The sequence below is a fragment of the Pagrus major genome, chromosome 1 (assembly GCF_040436345.1).
Source record: "Pagrus major chromosome 1, Pma_NU_1.0".
NCBI lineage: Eukaryota > Metazoa > Chordata > Actinopteri > Spariformes > Sparidae > Pagrus > Pagrus major.
In genome coordinates this window covers 37,449,909-37,473,674 of record NC_133215.1, presented here as the reverse complement: position 1 = coordinate 37,473,674, position 23,766 = coordinate 37,449,909, and the positions used below count along the sequence as shown (strand labels likewise).

The window sequence follows — 23,766 nt, the reverse complement described above, 5'->3', positions numbered from 1 at the left end:
TACCATTCAATTGTGTGCCGCAACCCCCTGCCCCCCCCAGAAAAAATGCATCAGCTATGCCATCAGCAATTTACTTCAGTGTTTCCCACACAATCATTTATTTGTGGCGGTCTGCCACAATATCATAACATTTTCTATTTTTGAAGCTGCGCGTCCCGTTCTCCTTCACTCAAGACAGCCCACCCGTCAGTGAATAGCATGATGTTATATACTCCGATAAAGTGGATGGCGGTGTGGTTTTTAATGCACCAATAAAACCAACTAAGAAGAGGAGGAGGATTTAACGCGGTTAGCTTGACCGGAACTTCCTCTGCAAAGAAGATGGCTGACCTCATCGAGGAGATTCAGCCCCCAGGAGGAGCACCAGGACTTGAAGCCAGTTTTCTTAGTGGCCAAACCCTGTAATTATATCATCACATGATAGACTGGGGCCCAAAAATACTTTTTCCCATTAGCTAACATTGTGAAAGACGTGTCTGTAAAACGGTGGATAATTGTTTTCGAGCCTCGCAACCCCCGTGAAATGACATGTTTACTGTCAGCCATTCGGTCCAATAAAATTTGGAAAATCTAGGAGAGTGGCACGATTAAATTATTTTATCCCCATTCAAGTTAGCTGGGTTGTAAAGCAGAGTTAGCCAGCTTGGTTGGCGGAAGTCTCGAGTGCGCACGCTCTATGCCTCTATGAGTTCTGAAAAGAATTTAAAAGGAGGAGACTTGTGTATGATTTAATAAATTCCTGCTTGATTGGCAAGATGAGGTCAACTTCAACCAGCAAACTGAGTCTTTATTAAAGTGCAACAACTTTTGCCAGGTATCTATTCAGCCCTCTCAAAAACAAACAGACAAACACTTTAAGCACATTTGGCCTGTGTACATCATGCTTTGGCGCGTTGCTAGTTGGAGACTGGAACTAACCTCAGTAAAATATACTGTGCCATGTTTCTCTCTGTCCATATACTTACTGTATAGCATATACTTTATAATATGAGGCTTTACTGTTATTGATCTACTAGTTAGTTAATTAAAGGCCCAGACACACCAAACCAACATCGAAAACCAGCAGCACCAAAGGCCGACTGTTGTATCACCTCATGTTGTCTGTGTCTCTGAGGGTAGCCTTTTTGGCAAACACAGAGAATATGAAAATAAGGAGAATCCCCACTGAATGGCTGAATCATGGATACTACAGGCTCAAGGGGCTTTTTCTTTCTTTTTCGTTTCTCTTCTTGTGCACTGACTTTCATTATAAAAACCAATAAAAAGTGTAGACTAGGGCCAATGATGCGGGACACACTGCACAACGGCCCCCAAGGCCACTGGGCACCCAAAACATGAATTTAGAAAATAATTGTTATCATAAAGTAGAAACAATTTATATTAAATATTACAAACAAACCAGCTGCACACCATATATATACTACAAAACTGATTTGCTACTACTAATGAGAGGATGAGAACACTTGACATAATACTGATAAGCACTAGGGGGCCTGGATACTTTTGTTCAGATATCAAATGGATTAGCAGCAGATAACTCACATTTTGATAAGGTGTCTTTATTATGTGGTGTTAGGTTCCCTCATTAGAAAATCGTATGGTCAACTTCCGGTATGGCGACTGACTAGGACGGGCGTGCGGAGAGTGGCTCTGAACATATAGTTAAATATTTGTCCAAAAGTATACCAGTGTTGAAATTTGCAGCCACAGTGAAGTGAACAAACATTAGGGCAGTTATAGTCTCAGCTATGTTGGGAAGAAACAAAACAACCTCTAAAAAAGGTAAATCTATGACTGGAGCTCGCATGCTAGCTAACAGCGTGGATGAACCTACCGCCGAGAAGGAGGTCCTGTCTATTTCTGCATTTCAGTCCGAGTTGGAGAAGACCTGCGCGGCCATAAAGAGCTGACCGAAAAGACTGATGACCTCGAAAATGGCTCCCACCGCAATAATCTAAGTGTAGTCGGGCTCCCAGAGGGCTGCGAAGGTGGAGCGGTCTCTGCATTTATGTCACAGTTTCTAGTCGACCTGCTGCAGGACGACTCTTTCAGGATGCTGCCAGAGCTGGACAGAGCGCACCGTATGCTGAGGGCAAAGCCGACAGATGGAGAGAGACCACGGCCGATCATCATCCGCTTTCTTCGCTTTCAACTGAGAGAGCTCGTACTGACGATCGCGAGGAAGAAAGGACCATTCACCTACCAGGGGCACAGGATCTTTCTCTTTCCTGATCTGAGTAATGCTCTTGCTAAAAAGAGGGCTACTTTCAATCCGGTCAAATCAAGGCTCTACCATAGAGGCATAAAGTTTTCCCTTCGCCATCCCGCTGTCCTTTGCTTCACTCACCAGCAGAGGGAGCTCCGATTCCACACTGCAGAGGACGCTGAGAAGTTTTTCAACCAACACCTGGCTGGACAATAAATGGGACTGAAATCAATCCATTTATGGTGAGAACTAACTGCAGTTACTGGTAACATTCAAAGCTTGATACAGCTGCCTGTCATAATTTCTCGCTACTTTTTCATTTAGTATAAGTGGCTAACTCAGCGGTACACACTAAGACTTCTCTAAGTTAAATAATGTTTTTCTGCCACTACAGAGGCGAGTGAGCTTCTGCTTAGCTCTGGACATGTTGTATTTACTAACATCTGGCTATGTTAAACTGTTGACTGCTTTATACTGTTTTGGCCAGATCTCCAGGGTCTCAGAGCAGATGACTACAGTTCCCCTGCTCATGTCACTGCTTCTACTAATCTTGTTAATTTAGGTGGTTCATGACGACAATAGGTAGCCCTCTCCACAATAGGCTGAGATGGTGAGTTTGTTGGTTGTGTTCCTCTGGAAGTTGAAGTGGACAATGTTACCTACACGCTGCCCTGTTGGGAGCAGACATTGGGTGGGTGGTTGGGTGGTCTGGCTGTTGCTCTTTTTTATATTCTAAATATATGTGTGGGTGTTTCTGTTTGTTTGCTTTTATTTACTTGTTTTTTGTTTATCATTTGTTCATCTTTGCTGTTATTGCTGTCACTTACTGTCACCTTTAAGTGTAAAGAGGTCTACAGGCAGAGTGGTGTCAAATTTCCCCTCAGGTAGTTATTATGGCTACTAACAAAAAGACAAATGTAGGTAATATACGCCCAATTATATTATATTTCATGATTATTTATATTGTGGAATGTAGATGGTCTTAATGGACCTTTCAAGAGGCCGAGGATCTTCTCCCATATTAAGGATTGCAAGGCTGACATTGTTTTCTTGCAGGAAACGCACTTGCGTGTCACAGACCATCACAGACTAAGCAGGCCGTGGATCAGTCAAACGTTTCATTCCAAATTCAACACTAAAACAAGAGGTGTAGCAATTCTCTTTAAGAAAAATGTTGTTTTTAATTTTACCGAAGCTGTTTATGACACGAATGGTCATTGTAATTGGCACACTTTGTCAATTTCCAGTTGTTCTAGTGAACGTATATGCCCCAAACTTGGATGATGAAACTTTGATGAAGAAACTCTTATCCTTGATTCCAAAATTGCATTCTCATTATTTAATATTTGGAGGAGATATTAATTCAGTGATAGACCCTCACCTCGATAAGTCAAATCCAAAAACTACGCCACGCTCTAAAATGGCTCAGACCTTACTATCCTTTATGAACCAATGTGGCTGTATTGACCCCTGGAGAGCTTTAAATCCAATCGACAAACAATTCTCCTTTTTCTCACACGTTCACAACTCCCACAGACGCACTATTTTTTCATTGATAAGAGCCTTCTTCCATCAGTCACCTCAGTTGAATATCTGGCCAGGGTTAATTCAGATCACTCTCCTGTCAGCCTCAACTTCACCTTCAAAAATCAGCCTAAGGAATTTCGGAGTTGGAGACTAGATCCCACTCTCCTATTGGACCCTGAATTTTGTACAGTTGTTAGTGAATCAATTACCTATTTTCTTGAAACTAATAGAACTGAAGGTGTCAGCCCTAGCCTACTATGGGAGACCCTTAAGGTCTGTTTGCTGGGGAAGATCATCTCTTACACCGCACATATTAAAAATGTACAGAAAATGCGGCATACTGAACTACTAAAATCTATTTCTGACCTGGACGAACGCTATGCCCCCTACCATCCCCAGAGTTGTTTAAGAAGAAAATTGAGTTACAGACAGAGTTCAATCTTCTCTCAACCAGCGAGGCAGAGAAATTGCTATTGAAATCGCGAGGCATGATTTATGAACAAAGTAATAAAGCAGGGCGTTTTCTGGGAAGCAAGCCAGCTTTAGAGCAGACTAGCATCACAGATGATATCCCAAATACAGAACAGCTCTGGTGAAGTTGTCACTGACCCATCTGGTATCAGTGACATCTTTGCTTCCTTTTACTCCAAACTCTATAGTTCAGAACAACCAAAAGACCTCTCTGCACTGCATGTTTTTTTTATCAGAGCTTGACATTCCTAAAATACCCATTGAACATAAAAATAGCTTGGAGGCCCTGTTGCAGATAGCGGAAATCACATAAGCCATCAAGTCGCTACAAAGAGGCAAATCACCGGGGCCAGATGGCTTCCTAGTTGATTTTTTTCATTCTTAGAACAACTAACCCCCTTAATTTTAGACATTTTTTAATTACTCCTTGCAAAACGGTAATTTACTCCCCCACCCCTACTACCCCCTACTCAGGCGTCTATATCACTAATAATGAAAAAGGATAAAGATCCTGACAAATGCTCCTCTTACTGGCCTATCTGTCCTCAATGTAGATGTTAAGGTGCTAGGAAAGGTGCTAGCAAAAATCCTGGCCTGCAGGCTGGAGACTGTTATGCCCAGCATTATATCGGAGGACCAAACTGGATTCACCAAGAACCGCCATTCTTTTTCAAATGTACGCCGTCTCCTAAATGTTATGCTCTCCTCATCATCCTCTCCGGTCCCTGAAGCAGTTATATTGTTGGATGCAGAGAAGGCTTTTGATCGAGTGGAATGGGACTACCTGTTCACCTGCCTCAAAAAATTTGGTTTTGGAGAGGTAATCATTTCCTGGGTGCGGTTATTATACACTTCCCCACAAGCTTGCATGTCTTCAAACTCAATTTGGTCTTCTTTCTTACCCCTCATGCACAGAATGCGCCAAGGATGTCTGATCTCCCCCCTCCTTTTGCAATAGCCATTGAACCTCTATCGGTGGCATTAAAAGCCAATGGGAATTCATCTGGCATTTGGAGGTGGGGGTGGGTCGAACATAAAGTCTCCCTGTATGCGGATGACCTACTGGTTTATGTTTCGGACCCAGTGAGGTCGCTACCACATATCTTAAAGACCCTTAACCTCTTCGGAACTTTCTCTGGATATAAACGTAATATTGATAAAAGTGTGTATTTCCCTATGAACCAGCTAGCCGAAAACTTACTGCAGTGCAACTTTCCATTTAATTTCTCCCCTGCCGGGTTTAAATATGTAGGGTTTAATATTGCTTGCACTATTAGCAAATTGCACGATATCAACTTCACTGTCTTGACAACAAAAGTAAAAGAAGACCTTCAGAGGTGGAAAAGCTTGCCTCTCACTTTAGCAGGAAGGATACAATGCATCAAAATGAACATTGTCCCAAAGTATCTTTATTGTTTTCAATGTCTACCCCTTTTCCTTCCTAAATCCTTCTTCCGTAAGATTGACTCTGTGATTTCCGCTTTTGTATGGGAAGGTAAACCACCAAGACTTACCAAATTATTACTAAAACGACATAAATCAGGGGGTGGAATGGGTCTTCCAAATCTACAACGCAACTACAACGCTAAAATAGACTCTAGATTTTCTTTCTGGAACAGACAGGGCCTGCACATATTAGGTGACCTATACCATGAAGGCATTTTTGCCAGCTTTGCCCATCTGTGTACTATGTTTAATCTACAAGTCAGACCTTTTCTGATACTTTCAAATCCGACACTTTGCCCAGTCTAATACACCTTCATTCCCAAATGCCCCACTAGCCACTGGAATTGATCATCTTATGCCACTGACAACAATGAACAGGCATCATATTTCTTTCTTATATGACCTGTTAACCCCAGACACACCATCTGTGCTCACTAAAATAAAGACTGAATGGGAAACAGAGTTAGGAGTCACCCTTTCAGACTTGTTATGGGAGCCGGCATCAAAAGAAATACATTCTTGCTCGTCCTGAGTTTTCTCCAGCTTATTCAGTTTAATGTACTCCACATGGTACATTACAGCAAATCCAGGTTGTCAAAGATATACCCTGATATTACCGTTTCTTGTGAAAGATGCTCACAATCACTCTGTAATCTTACTCACATTTGGCTATGCCCAGAAATGGCTGATTATTGGAATAAATTTGTTGAAATTGTCTCTGAGGTACTGGGGCTAACAATCACGCCATCTCCAATGATCGCCATATTTGGCATTCCTGGAGAAGGCACTCATGTTTCGGTGAAACAGGCACATGTAATTTTGTTTATCTCACTGATAGCTCGCAGAATAATCCTCCTCCTATGGAAACAGCAAACACCACCGTCTAGTACCTCTTGGTTACGCAATGTAATGTCTTTCTTGGACCTAGAGAAGATCAAGTTCCCCCTTAAGGGTTCAACTGCAAAGTTTTTCAATCACTGGCAACCCCTCATTTCCTACTTCAAGAAATTATCTGCTCTCTCCTCTGACTAGTAGGTTAATATCATCAAGCTGAACTAGAGGGTGAATGGAGTTAGTATAATGTGACATACCCTCCCTTTTGCTAACATGGACCTTCTAATTGATGTCTTTTTTCTTTGTTTGTTTTCTTTGTTTGCCTTTCCCACATACCTACCTGTTTATATGTAGGTTTATAGGTGTGTGTATAAAATAGGTGTGTGTATAAAAATGGTATTGAACTAGTTTCCTCTTATTATTGTTGTTTTTGTTTTTATTTTAATATGTGGTGCTTTCTGGCTGGGGCGTGCAGGCCAGGCCCCATACTGCTGCAAACTGTGGTGAGCCAGCTCACAGAGGTTGGGGGGGGGGGGGGGGTTTGGCAAGGGACGTTTGGGTCTAATGGGACATGTTTATGTAAAATAACTTTCTATGTGGTGCCAATGTATCCGTTTTCACCCTGCTGCAATAAAATGTGTTTACAAAAAAAAAAAGAAAATCGTATGGTCGACATGTAAACCCTGTATGTGATATTGAAAAATATTTCTCTGTCCACCCATTTTTTGGATTGGAAAGTTTTTAAATAAATGGGAAACAACAGTTATCAAACTATTTATTGTGCGTGTGTGACAGAGAGCGAGAGTGTGTCCTTGTGAGGGGAAGCCATTTAAATCAAGAGCACTACATCAGTGCTTTCATTTTTTTTCTTTTCTTCCCATTTAATGTGTATTTTACTGTTATTGCTTGTGATACTACAGAGGTTCTTTAGTAATTTTAAGGATCTGGGGTCATTAGAGAACTTTGCTACACAAAGCCCAGGTGGATAACCCAACGACCTTATTGGACACATCCAGTGATTGTTAGGCTGAGTGGCAAAGGTAAATTCAACTTAATAAAAAAAAAAGTGAACAAACAAAATAAATTAAAAAAAATTAAAAACATCGGATTGGAGTGAATATGGACGAAAAAAAGTGTGTTCATTAAGTTTACAGGTTAAATTTCACATTTCTTTAGCACTAAGAAAGACGTGTGTAACCTACACTGTGCGGAGACAGGCAGATTGTAATATTTGATAAACAATGCAAGCTATGCAGTGAAAAGGCATGTTCATTTATCTCACAGGATGCAGAGTGTTTATTGGCAACCATGTCTAAAAAGAATGACATTCAAATACACGTATTATGCACCATACTTTGGGAAGAAACATAATGCCACTCAGATCATGTTTTTCATATCTACAAGATAGATGTAGATATGTTCAAATGGATCTTCCACTGACACTATTTGTGAACCCATCCTACATGACCATTGTCAAACAGTTTGTACAACTGTCCACGTCCATGACCTCTGCACTCTTACTTTCACTGCTGTAATTCATCTGCAGTGAAACTCAACATAATGTGCAATTGTATATAAATATTATAGGAATTTAATTATTAGAAGACAGGAGGTTGTCTGCAGGGCTGTATGATAAGGATGTGTAAAATTCCAATATTACATTAGGCAGAGGTTTCCCTCAGACACCTCGAGTGACTTCTATTTGAAACTACAGTAAGTGTCCATCTTCTTAGTGCCTCCTGAAAATTTCTGCTCAATGTAAAGATACTTTAACAAGAGGTAACACCTTCTTCCTCATACACTTGGTTGCTTTTCCTGTCATAAAAAATGGGATTAAACAGTGTGTATGAACTTACCATTGTCTGTGGACACCATAAAGGTATTGGGAGTTGTATCTCTTCCTCCTCCTCCATTTTCAAATGCTCCATATCCCTCACTCTCCTGAAGCTGCCAGTTTAGACCGAACAGGTGCATGGCTGCGCGAGAGCAAGAGGGAAAGGAAAATAAAGAGCACAAGAGAGGAACAGGGAGGTTAATACAGGGTCCACGATAAAAAAGGAGATTAAACAAAATAGGAAATGAGAGGAATAAAATGAGGGGGATAGGAGGACATTGAAGAAAAGGAGGGAAGATAATGCAAGAAGAGAAAAGGTATGGCGAACCACAACAGATGAGAAATATGAAAAAGTTGAGAAAAGGGAAGAGGATGGAAAGGGAGGATAATAATATATCAAATGATGATGAGATGAGATGAGAAAAGAAAAATAAAGGAAAGAATAGGTGATAAAAAAAGGAAAACAGAAAAAATATTATAAAAACTGTGCCTACCTGGGTCACAATCAGTATAGAGAGAGATGTGATGTGAATATACTGTATATTGTATTTCTTATACTCACGTGTGTGTGGTTGCATGTACACTCACAGGGCTGTGTTAAGCATACTGAGCACTAGCAGTATATTTTTGGAAACTTGAATAGCATCTATAATCGCTCAGGCTAGGTACACAAATTAAGTGGGCAACTGCACATGACACACACACACACACACGCACAAACTCTCCAGTACCCAGAGACAGATAGAGTGGAGTGTGTTGGCATCAAAAGAAGCCTCCGGCAGCTAATCTGACATAACACAATATAACACTCACCTCTACCACCTACGTGCTTACTCTCTCCCTCTGTGTGTGTGTGTGTGTGTGTGTGTGTGTGTGTGTGTGAATAGGTGTCCATGGGCCTGTTGATCATCTGCTCACTTGCTATCTTCCTCCTTTTCCTCACATCTCAATTGAGATGGAAACAGATTTTTCTGAGGCCAGAAAAGAGTCAAATTTGTGTAAACCTAGGTACGTCCACACCCACGATGCCCATTTCTATTCACCAGCAGACCTCCCTCCTTAAAAGATTTCATATAGAGTCTGCTGAATTACGCTGACTGTCTGATGAAGCACTGCAGAGGCGATGTGGCATTTTACAAAATTAGGCAGCAGAAGAGGAATTTGCTGCTGTGCTTTGCCTTGTCAATCCAACATAACTACACAGTGCAATTTGAAACTGTAGGTTGTTGTCTGGGTTTACACTGATATATCAGTTTTACACAGCATGACCCACTGTCTCCAGTCTCACTCTGCTGGATTCAGGCAAATTTTGAAAAAATATCTTCAGGATCAAAGAAGAGTAATGCCTGAGAACCTGATTTCTACGGATTACTATTAGACCAGGGCTCTCAAACTCAAATTAGCTTGAGGCAACTGCTGGTATTGTCATCTCTTAAGAGGGCCACTTCAGCGTTCAAACACTACAAGAGAGGCAATATTTCTGAAAATGTAGCTTTTATTTCCATTAACACTAAAATGCAAACAGCAGTTTGAATACATTTTTATATGATTAGTTTTTAACAATTAATGCAAACTTTTTTTCATTGTTCTTAAATAACTTATTGAAACTTTGCACTGAACTAACAAGTGAAATACATTTGTACTTTATTTTTTGCCAGACACCTGGCTGCACTTCCGCTCATATTTTGTTCATATTTAACAAAATAAAAATGCAAACAGAAGTATAAATCTGTATGCACATTAGTTTTTAACGATGCAAATATTTTTTTCCTTATAAATACTTACTATTATTTATATTTAAACCTTGCAAGGGGCTTTTCAAGGAAGTTGGTGTTCCCAGTGTTACACGGTGGTCTGGCTTGTGCTGATTACAGTACTTGTAAAACTGATGTTTTACTATATAAAATGGACAATGGATGCCACAATCACAAGCTGCCGGAGGCATCTACTCCAGCAGCAGCAGAGTCACATGTAACTTTTAGCATGGAGAGAGTTAGCAGAAACTGACAAGACAATGGCAAAAGATTTGTTGGCAAAGCAAAAAGCAAACATTCCTGTTTGACAAAATGTCAGATTTAAACTTGTTATAATAGAGAACTTAACAGAGAACCTAACAACTTTAATGAGGGAAAAACATGGCCCCAGGAAGAGCACCAGGCTTCGAGGCCAGTTTTTGAAGTGGCCAAACCATGTTATTACATCGTCATTGTGAAAGAAGCATCTGTAAAACAGTGGATACAGTTCTTGAGTGTCACAACCCCTGCAAAATGATTTGTTTTACTGTCATAATTTTAGCCATAAAGTCCAATAAAATTTGGAAAGTCTAGAAGAGTGGCACAGACTGAATAAAACTACTCCCAGACATATTTAAAAATGATCCACTGTCTACAAATGCTGAAAATGGCTGTTTTGCTCTGTAGAAGCATTTTTAATGAACAAGAGTAGTGCTAACTTCCGCTCATATTTTGTTCATATTTAACAAAATAAAAATGCAAACAGAAGTATAAATCTGTATGCAAGAGCAGTGCTAACTGAACACATTCCATTTCCTGTAACTGGTCTTCTTCAAAATAAAAGTCAAATTGGTGTGAAACAACAGAAAAAAAAACAAAAAATACAAAAATAATTTTGCAGCCAGATTATATTATATTTTTGACATCAGCTAGTGGGCCAGATGGAGTTGGAGGGAGGACCAGAAGTGGCCTGGGGGCCGGCAGTTTAAGCCTTGTATTACAAGAAGATTACAAGTAGTAGTGGTTAAGGATCTGTGGAAAACTTTTTCAAACCTCATGTTCATTTACTATAGCAGAGTTGTGCCAAGCCGCGCTTGAGAAGGAACATCTCTGGAGTGGGGCCAAAGTGTGCCGGCCCCACCTCCTAGCAGGTTGCGGTGAAGTCCTGTGACCGCAGCCAACCAGTGACACGCGCCATCCTTACCGTCAGTGTTGGGGTACTAAGGAGACCAGAGAGAAAGATCTTTCTAAAAGTCTGCATGTTCAGCTCTCAGTACTGCTTGTGAAAACCCAACATTTCCTGATTTTGCTGTGTCATAAAAATGCCTGTAAATAACTTAATTAAGGGATCTTTTATTGTGAAGAATTTATAGGAAATGAAACATGTTTATCACCGAATTAGCTGTTTGTTAGCTTTGACTGTGCAAGGAGAAGGAGTTTTTTATGGCCGCTCCTTTGACCACTACTCAAGACAAGCAAGTCATCAGGTGCAGAAACACCTTCAAACAGTTAGCCCTGTTTTAATGGAAATGTATATCCCTGCTATGCTAACTGACTGGACAGTCAGAACCAGTCCACAATAATCTTGTTATTAGACCTCTAACACTTGCAGGAGCAGGACGTGTCACTGATCAACATTGTTTCACTCAGTCTCACCTACAAAACACATTTTCTTCTGAGATTACCATTGTGGTAAGAGCTGTTAGCACTTAGATCCACTGGTGTATTTGACATACTGATGTACAGACCTGCGTCAACTGAATGGGACCCCATAAGACTGAATTTACGCTGATTTGGACCTGATGATTTTGGGTCCTGGTTCTCTGGTTTAAGTCACTCTGAACTGAGAGGACTTTATCCTGAGGTTGGTCCCGAGTTAAGTTAATTAAGCCAATGTGATTAAATGGGAGCATGAATGTCATTGTTATGGCAATCTGCCCATTAAATTTTAATATTTTACACTTGGACACACTTAAAGAAAATATGTAAGGAGAGATCCCTACTGTATGGCCTATCCTTAGATAGGCTATACAATAGGAAAAGGGTTACATCCTAACCCTAGCATATATAACATATAACAATATAACAATACACTGCCCACACTGTTTATGTTTGTACATATTATGTATATACAAATTTCTGATTCTCTGATTCTATAATTTGGGAATCATGTCAATTTCTGTTTGTTGAACTTCAGAATCTAAATGTTCTCTATGTACAAACATAAACACGATTTACAAAAACAGGACATCTATGTAACCTGCAATGCATGCATAATACTGTCAATAATTGATCAACTTTGAGTGAGAAAAGATTATTCATCTTTTATTTGTTATTAGACCAACATGTAACTTACTTACATGTTACAGCTGTTGTTTCCATTTTTAGTTTTTCGACTTCAAAATGGAAATCAAATGGCCGTAAAGTACACGGACCAGGTTTAACTACAGTATTTAAGATTTTTGTTGGTCATAGTAAATTGGCATCAGCTCTACGTCCATCACATAGCTAAGGTGGATAGTTGTTGTTGAAGTGATTCAAATGACCTGTTGGCAGGTCATTATCAACTCTCCAATACCTCCTATTCTTTATAAATATTAATTGCTGATATACTGTACATCGTGTTGAAGAAGAAAAAATCTGAATGGATTGCCACTATATGATGTGTCAAAAACATCTCCCTCACTCTTCTGTGTATTCTGTTGCACCACTTAAAATGGGGAACTTGCACCTTTATCATCCTGATTTGTTACACGGAAGGTGAAAAGTTATTCCAGCACAGTATCCCGAGGAATTAAATGCATATTGGATGATTCCGCACCTCACGATTTATGTCCATTGGTAATGCTAAATGCCAATGCAGGAAATATGGTGCAGGAAACTTACTTAATCTTAAACTACACTGTACAGTTAGCAGTTAATAAATAAACATCTTACTAGTTGCCACACACTACACAAGCATCCAGTGTGGCCAGGCTGTGAGGCCTGTAGTAGCCTTTAAAAAGCACTGCTTATTGATATGGGATTTTATAGGCAGCTATCAACATAAGCGATAGTGATATAATAATAGCTGTTGTGCCAATATTTAATGTCTTTAAATTAGATAATTTTCTATTGAGCTAGAACAAAAAATCCAAAGCAGTAGCCTTTTTTATTGGTTCAAAATGGAAGTCTGTACTGAACTCCTCATGTGTCTACAGCAGATATTAGAGAGTCGTGTCAAGGACCAATTACTGATTCAACTTGGGAATCTTTAGTGAGAGAAACCCCTGCCGTGGATTACACACCACCACCCCCCACCCCCCACCCCTGCCCCAATGCACATGTCCTACCCAACTCACACACTGATTCTGCACACAAAAACACACTTCTCTGTCTCATTAAATTAGAGCCATGCTGTGCAACCCTGTTACCCACAACCCCTCCTGGTGAGGACAGGACCAAAGGGTCATGGGAGAGTGCTGGTTAATCGACAGGAGCCTGCGTGCTTATGTGTGTGTGTGTGTGTGATAAAGTAGAAGATTAATGGCCATGGTAACAGTCATACAAGACTGGTTCTCTCTAACAGAACCTTTTTAGGAAATATGGTAGTCAACAGAACATTTCAGGGAAATTTTGTTGTGGATTTAAGAAAGATTAAAAATAAAAGTCTAGTCATTCAATTTCCGTTTTGAAGTCGAAAAACGAAAAATGGAAAACAACTTGTTTTTTCCATATTTCGCTTGAAAATCGGAAAACGAAAAACAGAATCTATCTATCTATCTATCTATCTATCTATCTATCTATCTATCTATCTATCTATCTATCTATCTATGCCTATATGTAGGTTATGCCCTGGCTGCACAAATGTCAGTGGAACACTTGTGTCTTTATTTGTAATTATTTGTCTCATACATGAAAATACAATAACACTGGGCACATAAGTATGTTTATCTGCTCTTAGTGCTTGTTATGACAAAAAACCATGTTGAGATGTAAGACACCCCTTTATGTACACCGGCACCCCTTTACATTGGCTTACACTGTTGGTGACATCACAGTGCGCTTTCGCTCACTACTGGTTCGATCTACTGTCAATCAATGGGCTATAGGTCTATAAGAAAACCGGACACTTGATTATTGATTTTTGATTATGATGATGACTTTTTTTAATGGCATAGGATGCAATGATGCCGCTACGGAGTTTGTAGCCCATGTGTCGTCAGTGTTTATGTTCCAAAGTAAATTAACAGAACACTGTGAAGAATGTATCATCCTTTATTGCATGACCACTCAATCTTTCCGTGACAACGATTGAGGTCGGGGTGGGTCTTCAATGTCTCAGGTCCACGTCACCATACCTACCTCTTCAATTGCTTTTGCAACTTCACATTCCATTCCTTTCGGAAAAGCCACATAGGACATCAAAGTGGTCAGTCAGTGCTGCGGCTATATTGCCACAGGACATCCCACTTGACCTCCTAGCTGTAATAAACTCAGAATATTCATCTAAAGACATGATGAGATCTTCAGAACTTTGAGATCACCTCACGAACGGACATAGCCTAGATATCACGGTGCCTTCCTGGTCGTTAAAAAAAGACCTACAGCAAAATCTGAAATGAAAAATAGCACTGTTATCGTAGTTCTTAATTTCCATTCATGAGCACAGCACCTACAATCGGTTAATGAGTCATTTCCCGTTTTTCGTTTTCTGATTTTGAAGCGAAATATGGGAAACGAGTCTTTTCCATTTTTAGTTTTTCGACTTCAAAATGGAAATCAAATGGCCGTAAAGTACACGGACCAGGTTAAACTACAGTATTCAAGATTTTTGTTGGTCATAGTAAATTGGCATCAGCTCTACGTCCATCACAGAGCTAAAGTGGATAGTTGTTGTTGAAGTGATTCAAATGACCTGTTGGCAGGTCATTATCAACTCTCCAATACCTCCTATTCTTTATAAATATTAATTGCTGATATACTGTACATCGTGTTGAAGAAGAAAAAATCTGAATGGATTGCCACTATATGATGTGTCAAAAACATCTCCCTCACTCTTCGGTGTATTCTGTTGCACCACTTAAAATGGGGAACTTGCACCTTTATCATCCTGATTTGTTACACGGAAGGTGAAAAGTTATTCCAGCACAGTATCCCGAGGAATTAAATGCATATTGGATGATTCCGCACCTCACGATTTATGTCCATTGGTAATGCTAAATGCCAATGCAGGAAATATGGTGTCTTTATGTAGGGAAGCTTAAACTAAGGCAGTGGAGCACAGCGGCACATCTGACACTTAACTATACCCAAAATGTTTCATTGCCTAACCCAAACTGTACCTTAACCAGAGGTTATTTGCCAGAACCATGATCTTTTCCTTATCCCTAAACTTAACCCATATGGGTCAAATTGACCCACACTGTCAAATAAATCAATTTAATTAGTCAAATTTTATTATAGTTGTCAGAGAGAGAGAAAATTCCAGCGATTTGACAGTTCTTCTATGTAATGAGGGAATTTTCACAGTCTCGAAATCAATCTTTTATTTTATTCCATTTTGTAAAGGTTAATATCAACGGTGCTCTCTGGAGCTGATTTTCAAACAGCCTGATTGGTTGAGCACGTGTACGGAGACAAAGAATAAAACAAGACAGCTAGTTTACAGTTTACAGCTAATACAGCAGTGCTGTGATGCTGAACCTAGACACATTGGTGCTTTGAGCTAAATGCTAATGTCAGCATGCTTACATACACACATTATCATTGTGTGCATGTAAGCATGCTGACATTAGCAAAATATATAGGCAATATTCAGATGCTAATAAGGTATATTTATCAGCAGGTTCACTTTCTTATTTGTGCGCTTTAGCATGCTAACATTTGCTAATTAGAACTAAACACAAAGTACAGCTGATGAGAAAGTCATTTGTTTTGCAGGTATTAATAAGTAAGAATTGTCCTTATTGTCCTCATTTTGACCAAATGAAAGCACTAGAAAAGCTTTATTGCGATCTTTCCCATCATTGTTGATGTTTGACTAAATGCAGAAAATGTCAACCTCATGGTGGCGCTTTAAGAGATGTCAGACAATCACCAAAGTCAGGAGGGTTCATCCTCTGGGCATCATCAATGTCTGTACAAAACTGGGAACCTATCTATGAGTTATAGTAGTGAGACATTTCAGTTCTTAGTGGTGGATTGACTGACAAACAAACTTAAATAACCATAGTGCAGAGCTGCCAGCATGGCAAACAACTGTTGCAAGCCGTGCTTTATATGTACATTTCAGATTCCTGCCATTTGAAGCTTTTCTTCAGTCTTCAACAAAATCTCTGGCAGCTTTGTAAAATGTGGGACAGCTCATTTTTATCCTGATTGTATGTCTATTTATATACGTGATAGCATTTGACAGCATCAAACTGACCTGCAAAAATATTTTTTTCTACAGCACAGCAGTGTGTCCGCATTTTACACCTAATGACCAGGGTCTGAAATTAGCACTGACCAACCGCCGAATGCATAATATCATACATCACGTGAGCACACTACGCGAGGGTGGCCTGAAACATGTGGCATTGCATCTAGCCTATTCAACATTTCCTGTATTATGATACTGTCTGTGTGCATAGGTGAGATGATGTTGGAAGGCACAGCTATAGCAAAGAATGTCCACTTCCTATCCAGTAAAACTACCACAGACCATAGAATAGCCAAAGCTGTGCCTTTAATGTATATTTGTGTAAATCAGATTTGTTGAACCTGAAATGCTCACTTACCATGATTTACAAGTTTTGAGAAACTATGACCAAATTGTAGTTGACATAGTGAAATCAAGAACCACTTCTATCAAGGACAAATCTAAATTAATTATGTATACAGTATATAATCATCTGACCTGACATTCAACTCCTATCTTTGCCTTTGAGCTATTTGTTTTGGACATACTTAACAGAAATCACACTGATGGAAATACTCAGATGATTTGGTTTAAGGGAAGTGTGAATGAAGCTCAGTAAGTCACAGAAGGAGGTTTAGCGTGTAAACATGTTTTTGTTAACAATCTTGCCTTGCACATAAACTTAGTGAGCAGAAAAAACAGCAACTTGTTCTTGTACAACCTGTTCTCTTGTACGCTTGTAATCTGATCATTTAAGACAGATGTTAATACCAGTTCTGAACAGGTCCTAAGTTCCAACGGATCTCCCCACTCCTGAGTCTCTGCAGTTTGTGTTCAGTAACTGTCCAAAGCAGGGCCGCCCCTGGCCAAATTGGGGCCCTAAGCAGAATTTTATTTTGAGCCCCCCCCCCCCCCCCCCCCCCCATTACAAAATGACTGTATCATGAAAGGCCATTTAGGTTTACAACCTTTATTAGTAGGAACAAATCAAATGAACAGCCTCTTTCAACAATGGAACAAGCCTTTTACAGATGCAGGCTGCTTCAGTAGACATGGTGCTTGATGGCCCTTGTGACGTACTGGGCGCTGGCTCCGTGTCACCCTTAGTAACAAACTTAAGCATTGACCCTGTTATGACAAGAAATCCATCATACAAGCAGATTATTAAGATTTGTTTTGGTCTTAATGGTAAATTACACAATGAAATTAATGTAAACACTAGCCTCACAAAGATTAAAATTAATGCAAATAATAATTATATTCATTATGATTTGATTTTATTATACTATTTTAATCCCACAAGGCGGCGCCCAATGAGCATTGTTAGGGGTCGGTGCCTTGCTCAAGGGTACCTCGGCAATGCCCAGGATGTGAACTAGTATTCTCCATTACTAGTTCACATCATACTTTTTTTTTTTTTTTTTGTCCGAGCGGGACTTGAACCGGCCACATCTGAGCCCCCAAGCCAAGTCCCTACGGACTGAGCTATTACCGCTATTTGATACCTCTATATTTAAATATTTTTATATACTTATTTTTACATTTTGTACTTAGGTTCTATATTCCTATACTGCTGTTTGCTGCTGCAACGCTTTAAATTTCTCCATTGTGGGTCAAATAAAGGATTATCTTAAATTCACCAAGAGATGGCGACATTTTACCTCCATAAAAATAGCCCAAAACTTCTATTGATAGCATAGATTGATAGGCTATAAACCTGAGCCAACATACGACCACCAACTGGTCAATTAACCACTCCTTTTTCAACAGAGGTGAATGTATATGCAGTTAACAAGACATTCAATAAATGATAATCAGGGCCGCTGGAAAATTTAATCTCCAGTCCAGAATTATCCTCTCTTCTGTCTCATGATTAGCAGGCTAGCAGCTGGGGGTGTTCCTCCTCTTAACTTTGTCTTTCTTTTGCTTTCTCCCGATTCATATTGCCGTTTGGAGGCCATCTCTCCACCTGCATCCAACTGCCTGTCGGCGCATCTGACCGCTGATTGGTCAGATGCTGCGTGCTGTCAATCATTGCGCCAACGTGTGCGGTGTCAGATTACTCGTTTTTTTTTTTTTCTCTCCTGCCTCGGGCTGACTTGGTGCTCTACGCGCGCCTCACGGCAGCGATGCGCATCCTTTGCGCATTTGCAGAGAATGTGTCCCCTTGCGCAAAATGGGGCCCCCCATGGATCGTGGGGCCCTACGCACAGCGCGTGTTCTGCGTGTAGGGAGGGGCGGCGCTGGTCCAAAGACTGACAGAGCAACATATATGTGTATGTGCATCACTGTGTACATGGTGTCAGTGTGGGTGTTAATATGGTCCTGTGTGCTCTTGTTCATCTCAATGTGAATGTGTGTGTGTGTGTGTGTGTGTGTGTGTGTGTGTGTGTGTGTGCACGCTCATCCTTGTATGAGACCAATTCACGAGTTTGTGTGTGAGTCAAGACTGTAAGTGAATCATTAAATCTGAGGAACCTCTAAACAGATGCTTTGAATGAAAAAAAAAACCAAAAACATCTCTCTAACAATGCTGCACACACACACACACACACACACACACACACACACACACACACACACACACACACACACACACACACACACACACACACCAGAGCATGTCACAACAAATTTACCCACACACTCACAGACTAGCCTGAGGCAACAGATATTCAAGTCCAAGGACCATCTCAGCTCCAGTCATAATTGTTTCTGTTCATTGTGGGAATCAATGACCTTTAGAAAAAAACACCACTCTGCCTCCCTTCTGACTCTTATGTTCTATAATTATAAGTCTTTCTCTCTGGGCTTACTCACAATCTAACAAGGATCAAACTACAGCTGTAAATGTGAGGCCTCCATTGGGATTTGTTTTGCTTTTTGGAAAAACAGTCATATGTTAGTGCACAGAAACAATGCATATTCTACATCGTATTCTTGACAGAATATTAAAGCCTCTGAAAGAGTGCTTTCATGCGACATGCCTGTAGTGAGCCCAGGCAGGTTGAAGAGGTTACTGACTTCAGCGACACAGTTATAAAATAAGTGTGTTTCAATGCACATTCAAGTCTATCACAAAAGTAGTATCTGCAGCACAACAATCAAAAGTGATTACAATTGAATTAAGTAAAGAAATGATAATATTAATGATTTTTATAGTAGTGACTTTTATATTATTTCTTTTAATATAAGTAGCACAATACAGATGCAGTGTATTCAGTGGCTTAACCTTTTTATCTGTAATTACACATGCCAAATAATCACATTTTATTTATATAATGTAGACTTCCATTGACCCACAGTTACCATTCTACCCTGGGCGGATTCCCCTTAGTTATACAAAGTCTGTTCAAAAGTTCATTATGGAGATGCATGCATGCTGTAAAAGCAGAATGTTTAAATGTTGGATGTTATTAAATTGCATTTTTCATGATTAATGACAGAAAAACAAAAAAAACAAAAAACAAAATATGCTAGATAATTTATGATCTTCTTTATGTTAGTATAACGTATTTCACCAATGGCATTATAAAGTTTATTTAAAACTAAATAAACCTGACAATGTTCTCTCTGACTTATTTCCCTGCGAAGAATTCCCCCCTTTCAGCACCCTGGACAGTCCTGCTGGGTGCACAGCAGGACTGCTCAGTCCTGCTGTGCACCCAGCATTCCTATGGTCCCTAAGGTCCAATAATTATTCAATATTATTGTTGTTACATGAAAAGACTTGGAAAAATGATCTTGTGATAATTTCCTTGGTTCTGTTGAAACTCTGATGGTACAACATGCAAACAACTCATCATAGCTTATAGTTAAATTAAAACCATGTGTGGAAAGTGGATTCCAGCTACAACTTATCCAACAATTTGCCCAAATTATTATCCTACATTTGAGGAACTAACATCACTGCTACCAAGCCTGGATAAGTCCTGAAAAATGTCTCTATGTTTGTTGAGAAGGCACAAGCATCACAACACACTAAGGCTGGATTGCACCAACAAGGTTTAACTTTAAAATCAGATTAAATCATGGTTTAAGTTTAAATTCTGTTGCACCAAACTTTAAACCTAGTTTAAAATTAAGACAGATTAAATTTAAACCTCTCTTTAAACGTCAGTTTAATTTTTACTCTAAACCGAGTTTAAATTTAATTCTGTTGCACCAGAACTTTAAACTCCAGTTTAAACTGTGATCGAGAATTAATTTTAAACTGACAGTTGGGAAGGTTTAACTTTAACAATGGCTGCATTTTTGAGGTGGATAGAGCAAAATAATGAAGTTCCTCGAAGAAAACTGAGAGACAGGCTCAATCCTCTTGAATTTTATGATGAGGAGGAATTTTTGGTGAGATACCGGTTTACCAAGGAAACAGTTTTGGAGCTGAACAGGAAGACTGGACCAACTGTCAAACATGGCAGTGACAGAAATGCAGCTGTACCACCGATGCTACAACTCCTGGTTGCCCTGAGGTTCTACGCTACTGGCTGTTTCCAGAGGGTGGATGGAGACCTGTTCGGTCTACACAATTCAACTGTTTGCCGTATTGTCAGCAGAGTGTCTTGGTCCATTGCATCACTGAAGAACCAGTACATCCGATTCTCTCCAACAGTGGAAACAGCTGCTGGTTTCTACAGGCGAGCTGGATTTCCAGGGGTGCTGGGTGCTATTGATTGCACACATATCCTGATACAGAATCCTGGTGGTGTGAATGGAGAGCTTTTCCGCAACCGTAAGGGATACTGCTCCATCAATGTTCAAGTGGTGTGTGATCAAAAATCTGAAATAACCAACATTGTAGCACGTTGGCCAGGATCAACTCATGACAGCAGGATCTTTGACAACAGTCAGCTTTGTGCCATCCTCGAGAACCAAGCTTATGAGGGCCATCTCCTTGGGGATAATGGTTATCCATGCCGCTCATACTTGATGACTCCACTTCTGAACCCTCAAACACCAGCAGAGAGAAGGTACAACTCCCGTCACATTGCAGCCAGAGGAGTGATAGAACGACTCTTTGGAGCATGGAAAAGAAGGTTTCCCTGCATTAAAGATGGACTGCGCACAAAGCTGGACACCACCTTGACCGTCATTGTCGCAGTTGCAGTTCTCTACAACTTTGGAAAGAGGCGTGGAGATGAGCTACACTTTGAAGCCGATGAGGACCTACATGAGGACAGAGAGGACAGAGAGGATGACCAGGAGCACAATGCCAATCCAAGTGGGAATGCTGTGAGGCAAACTCTAATACAGAACCACTTTTCTGAATAATTATATTAATAAATCTTTTTGTAAATAATTGCTGACATTGTGGTGAAAAGTCTATTTCCACATAATAATTGAATTACTGCCAACTATATCTGGTTGAATACTGCTTTAAGCAATATCAATAAACTAATAGTAGCTTGACCTGTCAACAAGTGTCTTTTTCAAACTGTGAAGCACAGAGAAGATACACATTGAAGAAAAGTAGAAATAGAAATTATTTTATTTGTAAATATTTCAGTGCAGATAGCTATATATTTTTATTTTATTTTATTCTCATTTTATGATAAAAAAGTGGCATCAAGGGTGAAACTATCAGTAAGCATCTTCTTTTTTTTCAGCAGCAACACTTCCTTCTGCAGCTTTAATACTTCCTTCTGTAATATGGCATTTTCGATTTCCATTTCAATCTTCTCCTTCTCTAAAACCAAAATTTCCTGGTGTGTCACGTAGGGTCGCTTGTTTCTCCTGCAGCTGTTCAAATCAGATGAGGAGGATGATGACCATAAAGAAGAGGAAGCAGCACTGTCTTGCAGATGCTCCTCTTGCTGCACTGGCTGCAGTGTTAAAACGATCTCTATCAAAACATAAACCAAAATATATGGCGAAAAAACAAATTAATTGGATAGGCCAAATAATAACTGATTATTGACTGAGGTCAGTAAAGCGTGACTGGATTACTAACCATCTTCCCCGGGTGAGTCTGAAGTGAGCTGGTCCAAGATGCCGTCGTCGTCGTACGGATTTTGTAGTGGCTCCATCTGCTGCGGGATGAGGGAATTGATTTTCTCCGCCAGTGGATCATTTTTCTTCGGCGGAGGACCTCCTCCTGTGACGAACATCTCTCGTCTCACAGTCGCCGCATCTTTTTTGGCTTTTGTTTTTAAGTTTTTCCAGCAAGCTTTAAGCTGAGCGACGTCTCTTTTCTCCTTCACGCCGGTCGATCCATTAAAACTGTCAGCCAGTTGCTGCCAAGCAGTATCTTTCTGTTTCACCGTGCTGTTGTCCGTTTTCTTGTCTTCAATGACTTGCCCATATTGCTCCATTAATTCGGTCAGCAAGTTTTTCTCAAAGGAGGAAAAGTTTGAGCTTCTCTGCCGAGCCATTGTAAGATAGCCGATCTGTCACAAGAGACGTTAGGCTAACGTTTTTCCGTTACAATGTAACGTTTAATCGGAAAAGCGCCCGTTGAAACAGTCTCCCTCTTTTTTATATATAAATCCGGGGTCCTGACAGCACGCTTATGATGTAGCCTATATATTTAATTGCATATTTAATTATTAATTTTAATTTCGATATCCACAATTATCCCTATTGATTTAAATCAGTTTAAACTAAGTTTAAATTCAGTTAAACTGAGTTTTACTAAACTTAGATTAATTTTAAATGGTGCAACAGAGCTCTGCTTAATTTTAAACCTGGATTAACTCATTTTAAACCTAGTTTTACTAATCTCTGATTAGAGCTAATCTTAGATTAAATTAAACCTTGTTGGTGCAATCCAGCCTAAAGGTAAGGAACGGCAGACATGAAAATTCCAAACATAACAGACATGTCAAAGCAACTCACATAGAACAGAAGCTCTCACATGGAGAAATAAGGACATTAGCAACACAGCACATCCAGACATACAAGAAAAGTGGGTGAAAAACTTTTCCAACAGAGAGCTCACCCAACCGCAGAAGGATATCCTTGCCAAGGGACTGAACTTTTCAGTAACTCCAGAACAGATACCGTAATACATCTCATCACAGCAACAGAGTCAGCCATCAGAAACAACAAGTTGGCAGATACAGAGGCAGAACAGCGGTGGTTGAAGGTATCAGATGCTCTTGCTAATGCAAAAGCACCCTCCTCCAACCTCACTACTGAGGAAAAGAAGGCCCTGGCATCACTCATAAGAGACTAGAACATCACCATCTTGACAGCAGACAAAGGTAGATGCACTGTAATGCTAAACACAGCAGACTACCACACCAAAGTCACTGATCTGCTTAGTGATACTAACACCAATGAGACACTGAGGCAAGATCCTACCAGTAGCTGCAAAAAGGTTATAGAATATCTG

General features: G+C 40.0%; 1 protein-coding gene across 1 annotated transcript in view; it reads right to left on the bottom strand.

Annotated features, from left to right (window-relative positions):
* LOC141005578 (teneurin-3-like) overlaps positions 1 to 23,766 on the bottom strand; it is a 322,641-nt gene that overhangs the window by 185,379 nt on the left and 113,496 nt on the right. The window contains exon 6 of the mRNA XM_073477461.1: positions 8,341 to 8,460. Coding sequence (XP_073333562.1) covers positions 8,341 to 8,460 — 120 coding nt within the window. The remainder of the gene's footprint in view (positions 1 to 8,340; positions 8,461 to 23,766) is intronic.